This window comes from Crocuta crocuta, unplaced genomic scaffold (assembly GCF_008692635.1).
Source record: "Crocuta crocuta isolate KB4526 unplaced genomic scaffold, BGI_CrCroc_1.0 scaffold562, whole genome shotgun sequence".
Lineage (NCBI taxonomy): Eukaryota > Metazoa > Chordata > Mammalia > Carnivora > Hyaenidae > Crocuta > Crocuta crocuta.
The window spans coordinates 1663781-1671703 of NW_027531012.1; the positions used below are offsets into that span (position 1 = coordinate 1663781).

The 7923-nt window shown below is 36.4% G+C and overlaps 1 protein-coding gene across 1 annotated transcript in view; it reads left to right on the forward strand.

Annotated features, from left to right (window-relative positions):
* The first annotated feature begins 1836 nt into the window (after window positions 1-1836).
* The window catches only part of FRK (fyn related Src family tyrosine kinase), a 106166-nt gene continuing 100079 nt past the window's right edge, over window positions 1837-7923 (forward strand). The window contains exon 1 of the mRNA XM_077770857.1: window positions 1837-2213. Within this exon, the coding sequence (XP_077626983.1) occupies window positions 1837-2213 (377 nt within the window). The remainder of the gene's footprint in view (window positions 2214-7923) is intronic.

The following is a 7923-nucleotide window of genomic DNA, read 5'->3' on the forward strand; positions in this document are numbered from 1 at the left end:
CAAGGTTAGAGCAGATGGGGCTGAACGCATGGTTCCCTGTTGTTTTCCTTTTTCTTGAGTTTGATTATTCCCATTACTAAAAATGCCTTGCTATTTGGCAAATAACAGGAATTTTGAGATTGCTCCGGGGCTAGGTTAGCCAGGTTCAAGTCTCTGCCAACATTTAGAAAGATTGTTTTTTAGAATGAAACTTAAAAATAAATGTTTACTTATTTATTTTTGACAGAGAGAGAGAGAGAGAAACACAGAATCCGAAGCAGGCTCCAGGCTCTGAGCTGTCAGTCAGCACAAGCCTGCTGTGGGGCTCGAATCCACAAGTTGTGAGATCATGACCTGAACGCACGTCAGACGCTTATCCCATTAGGCCACCCAGGCACCCCTAGAGTGGACGTTTTTTAAATAAATGTCTTATATGAAAACAAGTGACACATCATAAATGAGTTGAGAGTGCTCTCTCCTAGTGAAAATGGCATGGTGTTGATCCACCCAAACTCTTTGTCCAGTTGTACTTGGGATCCAAGGCACACATGTGTAAGACGGTTTTCCCAGATAAGGAGAAGTAGAGCAAACCCCACTGCCTGTCAGGATGACTGTCCTGATCTCAACTTCACTAGCTCCTGAGGTCCTGCCAAAAAAATTAGTAAGAACTCGTGTAGGCCTGGAGGCCAACGTTGAACAGAAAGAGGCCCTGCAGCAGCACACAGATGGCCCTTCTTCTCCTTCTGTCTCCTGGTCCCCTAGTGTGTGTGTGTGTGTGTGTGTGTGTGTGTGTGTGTGTTTCAGAAATAGTACTTGAGAGATGGGAAATCAAATGTCTCTGTGGGAAAAAGCAGTGTTTCAGGTTCTCAGCATTTTAGTCAGCTGCTCTCATATTTTTCCAGACTGTAAATGTATTTTGAAGCTATTAAAATCTATTCATAGTGATGAAAAAAGGTAGGGACTCCATGGTTCTTTCCCAATTGCCATTTGTCCAGTAACAAATATCTAAGCACTTTCATTAGCCTTTTTTATTTCCCCTATGGTGGCAAAATAATCCTCCTCGTCTTTGTGGGGGAAACAAATCTGTGCTGGGAACATAACAAGAAAAAAATCTCCCTGTACTAGTCTGTTTGTCCAGGAGTATGGATTTTGGCAGCTGCTTTAAGAGTCTGGCTCCCTCGTGAGGTCGCTGGTCTCTCTTGGGTGTGGGAAGGGAGAGGTAGAGAGGCCAGGAATCTCTTTTAAATCACAGACAAAAGGAAACCAGGAAGTAAGGAGAGATTATTTCAGTCTGCTCATAGCTCAGGATGTTAAAGGCAGTAACCTCAGCTGGTTGGTTAACCATTAGCAAAAAGGAAAGAGCCTTGGAAGTCAGGACTGGCCAAACCACAGAGACGGACTTAAAGCAGGGAGAGAGCTCCTGGAAGAGGCAAGATGTGATCTTACCTGGTCTTAACCTCTTTCTCTTATTAACTTTTCCTTGGGACATAAAGCAAGATGACTCTTTTCTGTTCCCAGACGTTTGTCTAAATAAAGCCCTTTTAATTTTATTTTTGCTGTGGGATTCCTAAGCAGTCCAGAAGAAAAGGCATCTTGCCTGAGCAGCTGCCCAGCTCCTGCTCAGTTTTGCTCTAGGGCAGCCACTCAGGCCACAAAAGAAAGCAGGTGAGTGTCCCCAAGCGGGGCTCGCCGCAGGCACATCTGCCCCATTGTTGTGAAACAGGGCTTTGCACACTGTCCGAAGCCGGGGGAATTGGTGCTGACTTCCAAGCTGCCTGGTGGAAGAAGAGAAATTGGATCTGCAGAGACTGAAAGGAGAGGGAGAAGCCCCTCTCCCCTCCTCCCTACCAGGGCACCATGGGCAACGTTTGTCTAAGGTTCATGGCATACTTGAAACCCTGTCTCCCATGCCTGTTCAAGGAGGCCGACAAGGACAAGCCGGTGGTGATTGAGAACCCAGTGGCCCGCTGCTCCCCTGAGGCTTGCAGGTCACAGAACCAGGAGCTCGAGAGAAGCCGCGGTCACTACTTTGTGGCTCTGTTTGATTACCAGGCTCGGACCGCAGAGGACCTGAGCTTCCGCGCTGGCGACAAGCTCCAAGTCCTGGACACTTCCCAGGAGGGCTGGTGGTTCGCCAGGCACTTGGAGAAAAGGGGAGATAGCTCTGGCCAACTGCTGCAGGGCTATATTCCGTCTAACTATGTGGCCGAGGACAGGAGCCTGCAGGCAGAGCCGTGAGTAGTACAAACCCACACTTTATTTCTCAACTCTCTAAGGGCGGGTAATGAATTTTCCTTCTTATCTGCAACCTCCTAATCTCCAAAGAGCTGCCCTGAAAGTATGAGGAAGTACTGGCAAAAACCTTTTAATTGAAACTCACCTCAGCTGTTAAGAGTGAAACTGGAAGGTAATTGTTGAAATGACTTCTATTTCCATACGTAACCCATGGGCCCTGGGTGTTCATCCACATAAACAAATTGTGCATCTAATACTCTACCTTTCCCTTGGCTGTAAAATATGCCTCACTTTAATAAGAGGACTGCATTTCATTTGCAGGTATATCATAGATATAAATCACACCTTCAAATCTAAAGTCCAGCTCTCTCTCTTTTAAAACTTTTGAAGCATCAACCCCCAACCCTAACTCTAATTTTAGTTCCTTTTCATTCTGTTAGATGCACACAGAGCCAACCAACATACAAGGTAACGTTTAGAAGATGCAAATTTTTCATTACATTTTCCCAGTGAATCATGACTAGACAGTTTTCTTTGAGTTGTGTGTGTGTGTGTATATATATATATATATATACACACAATGGCAGTGTTTCCCCAGAGGAGGAGATAAAGACTACCCTGATATCTGGAAAAAATCCTATGAATTACGGGGACCCACAGAGGAAAATTTTATATACACCCATCCATCCATCCATCTATGCCAGTGCCAGGCACAGTAGAGGCATGGTAAGTGGAGGAGGGGGTAGGTTATGCTAGTGGTGGTTTAACATAAAGTAGATAAAGCACAGTCTTGACAATGGATACTTGAAATTTGGTGGTTTGAGAAGCAAGTGGGGACTGTTACTGGCCCTAACTTAGTTACTGCCTGGTTCCAGTGAAACCCAGGACTGGAAATGTCTCCCAGGACTTCTTTTATGGAATTTATCTTAGTAGAGGAACCGCTGAGGATTTACTTATTTTCTCATATGTTTTTCTTTTTTATGAGAACTGCAACATCTTTTATTGGCCTAAGGAATAAAGTGGCAAGGAAGTGCCATTGAGGCAGTATTGCTGCATTCCAAACTCAAATACAAATACAGAAGGAGGTTTGGTAATTTTTGAGATTCTTTCCAACACTAGGAACCTATATGTGTTAAAAAGGGGTCTATTTCTAGTTCATTTCTATTTATGCCTAAATAGAAATGAACTGAAATCTACACTTTCAATGAGTGAAATTGATCAATTCTCAAATGAGAAAATCATCTGTTTGAACTCTTATTTTCTGTGCTAATCTATAGGAAATGTATTTATTCACCGAATGCTTACTTATGTGCATTTATGTTTCCACTACTGTATGATTTATGGATATGGTATGGTAATGTATGACATTTAAATGTATGTATGTTTTAAATTCAGCACAACATATGCATACTAGACAAATAAATACTAGAGTATTAATACTAGAGTCTTGAACTCATAATCTAATGCTTTTATCATTCTATTTATTTATTTTTTCTGCATGATAAGTGTACTCTTTAATCCCCATCTCGTATTGCCCCTGTCTCCCATCCACCTCCCCTCTGGTAACCACCGGTTTGTTCTCTATAGTTACATGTTTGCTTCTTGGTTTCTCTCTCTCTCTTTTTTCTTTGCTTGTCTCTTTTGTTTCTTAAATCTCACATATGAATGAGATCATATGGTATTTGTCTTTCTCTGACTGACTGATTGCACTTACATTATGCTCTCTAGCTCTATCCATGCGGAAATGGCAAAATTTCATTCTTTTTTATGGGTAAATAACATTTCATTATATAGATGTGTGTGTGTGTATATAGATAGATACATATATATATAGATATATAACAGATATATACATCATATCTTTATCCATTTGTTTATTGATGGATACTTGGGCTGCTTCCATAGTTTGACTATTATAAATAATGCTGCTATAAATAAAGGGGTGCATGTATCCCTTTGAATTAGTATTTTTGTACTTTTTGGGTAGTACATAGTAGTATGATTACTAGATTGTAGGATAGTATTATTTTTAGTTATTTGAGGAAGCTCCATACTGTTTTCCACAGTGGTTTCACCTGTTTGCATTTCCACCAACACTGCAAGAGGGTTCCTTTTTCTCTATAACCAGGCCAACACTTGTTTCTCGTGTTTTTGGTTTTAACCATTCTAATAGGTGCGAGGTGATATTTCATTGTAGTTTTGATTTGCATTTCCCTGATGATGAATGATGTTGAGCATCTTATCATGTGTCTGTGAGCCATCTGTATGTCTTCTTTGGAGAAATGTCTATTCATGTTTTCTGCCCATTTTTAATTGAATAATTTTTTGGGGGGGATACTGGGCTATATCAATATTAGACTAGTTTAATGTGATACATATTAGTATTCATCTGTTTGTGTCTTTATTCTTGACTTGTCATAGTAAGAAAACCATGCTAATACTTCTGGAGTTATTAGTGTCATGGCAAACCAGTTCAAGGTTTTAGCATTTGATTTTTTTTTAAATACTAAGAAGTAAAGAGATTAAAAAAAGAACGATAGTATTGTTAAAAGATAAATCAATTTAATACTTGATTGTTATTCAACCTTGAAATGCTTTACCTTTTCTGAATATCTTGCATTAAATGATATAATAAGCCTGTTCTTAATGACTTATTTTGTCTCTAGGAAGAATCATTGTATTCATCTCACTTCAATTTGAATTCCTAGATTCTTTCATAGATGAGTGTTTTTCTTCAACATTTCAACATGAAATTTCTCAAAACCCTTGCTCTGAGAGTCTAATTACTCAGGACTCCCTTTATGTTTTTGATTCACAGTGTTTTTGGAGATATAAAGTTTACCCAGAAAATAATGGTATGAATATTATACGTAAATCTTCGAGCCAAGAACAATGGCTTTTAGTTCCATGATTTTATTGTAAAAAAGTTTAACTAATGCAATATAGTGATGAAAAGCAAAATAATCAGCAATTGTATAATTTACACACAGCATCATTTATCTACAGGGGGTTTAAAAAGTTGTTTGTCTAATTGTTAAGTGTGTATAAAAGTGTGTGAAAGTATTGAGTGAAAAGCTTCTTCTTTTCTTATTGCCATGTAAAGGCAGATTATTTCCAGTCCCTCTCCTATTCATCATATTATGAGCTGCTTTGAAAAAAAATTGTAATTTGTGATTTTGTTGGTAGTTTATGCTATGAAATAAAAGTGTTAGAATTTTCTGAAGTATAAAGGTAAGAGAACTTCTCTCCATCCATTTAGGACATATTTTCTTTAAAACATTTTTTTAATGTTTTTTATTATTTCTGAGAGAGAGAGAGACAGCATGAACAGGGGTGGGTCAGAGAGACAGAGGGAGACACAGAATCCGAAACAGGCTCCAGGCTCTAAGCTAGCTGTCAGCACAGAGCCCGACGCAGGGCTTGAACCCACAAACCATGAGATCATGACTTGAGCCCAAGTTGGACACTTAACCGACTGAGCCACCCAAGTGCCCCTAGGACATATTTTCTTAATTGTGCTCCTCTTTAATATGTCAAACTAGAATTTTGTCAAAATTTTATCTAACTTAAGGTCATTGCCATTCTTTGACTTGAAGAAAGTACTGAGAAAATGGTATATTCTTAGAAAGAGAGTTCTTTTACCTCACCATTTAAAAATAGAATTGGAGCTTCACTGTTTGGTTATTTGAATACTGCTGAATTTAATAACTATCCAATACAAGTTGTACATAGTGTTCCTAGTTATTTTCAAACTAGATGCCAGTAGACTTCTTTCTCAGCTGAGAAATGAAGCCATCTTTTGATCTTCTTAGTTAAAGGTAGAGTAACAATGTGATTTAAAAATTAAAATTATTATCAATCAATCAATCAATAAAGGCATCAGAATATATAGATTTTGAGTATAATTGGCATACAATGTAATGTTAGTTATATGACAAGTGATCGGATAAGTTTATATATTACTTCTGTTGACCACAAGTGTAGCTACCATCTATCCCCATATATCCTTATTATAATATCATTGACTATATTTTTTATGGTGTGTCTTTTATCCCTGTGATTTATTCATTCTATAACCAGAAGCCTATATCTTCCACTCCCCTGCACCCAGTTTTCCCATCACTCTCCTCCTCCCCTCTGACAGCCATCAGTGTGTTTTCTATATTTATAGCTCTGATTCTGTTTCTTGTTTATTCATTTGTTTTTTATTTTATTTTGTTTAGATTTCACTTATGAGTGAAATCATGGAGTATATTTCTGTCTTAGTTTGACTTATTTCATTTAGCATAATACCCCCTAGATCCATCCATGTTGTCTCAGAGAGCACAATGTCATCTTTTTTATGACTACATAATATTTCATTGTATATATACACCACATCATCCTTCTCTATTCATCTATTGATGGACACTTAGGTTGCTTCCCTATCTTGGTTATTATAAATAATACTGCAATGAACACAGGGGTGCATATCTTTTCAAATTAGTGTTTTCATTTTCTTTGTGTAAATACCCATTAGTGGAATTTTTTGATCATACAATATTTCTATTTTAATTTTTTGAGGAACTTCCATACTATTTTCCACAGTGGCTATACCAAAGGCATTATAATATTCACAAACCAATCTGACATACCTGTTTTGGTAGTTTAAATCACTAGAAAAATCACCGATGGGCAATTCATTCTATAATTGTTCTTTTTACAGATCTTTTCTTTCTTTCCCTTTAGAATAGTTTTTAGGGAAGACTAAATGGATGTATGTAGAAAATGAAAATTATTCATTTTCAGTTTCTCCCTGCTAAGACAAAATATACTTAGATACCATCCTTTTATAAGCTAAGTGAAAAAGAGGTTTCCATATAAAAGTAAAATGTATTATAGGGATACATATAGCTGTTTATCAAAGTAAATGTTTTAGATAAATCCAACATAAGAATTTTAGGACAAATAATTTAAGTTAATTAGAAAAATGTATTACTAAGTGACTGTATTACCTATAGAATTATGATGTTTTCTCTCCTAATCCTTTGATGTGAAATAACAATATGATGCTAAAATAATTAATTTATAAAACATTACATCTCAGATATAATATCATTGTTCATGTTAATATAGCTATTATGTTTATGTTAACATAACTGTCTTTCTCATAATTTATTATATAATGAATTTTTATGTACATTGTCACCGTTTTTGGGAGGAATGATAGTTAACTGCTAAATTAAAATACATTTTATAAGAATAATGACAAAGGTATAGAAGTGAGGAAAAGAGGAACCACTTAAACTGCATTAAAATCACAAAATTTAAGTGTAATTAATAGTTTAAAGTAGTTGATGAATAGTAATAGTTGATTACAGTATCTCATGTTATCTTTGAGAAGCAATGAAGTGACATGGTATGGAATCATTAAAATTAATCAGGAATAATTCTTAATCTTTTAGTTTCTTTGAATTTATTTTATTATTTATTATTATTATTATTATTATTTTTAAGTNGAGGAACCACTTAAACTGCATTAAAATCACAAAATTTAAGTGTAATTAATAGTTTAAAGTAGTTGATGAATAGTAATAGTTGATTACAGTATCTCATGTTATCTTTGAGAAGCAATGAAGTGACATGGTATGGAATCATTAAAATTAATCAGGAATAATTCTTAATCTTTTAGTTTCTTTGAATTTATTTTATTATTTATTATTATTATTA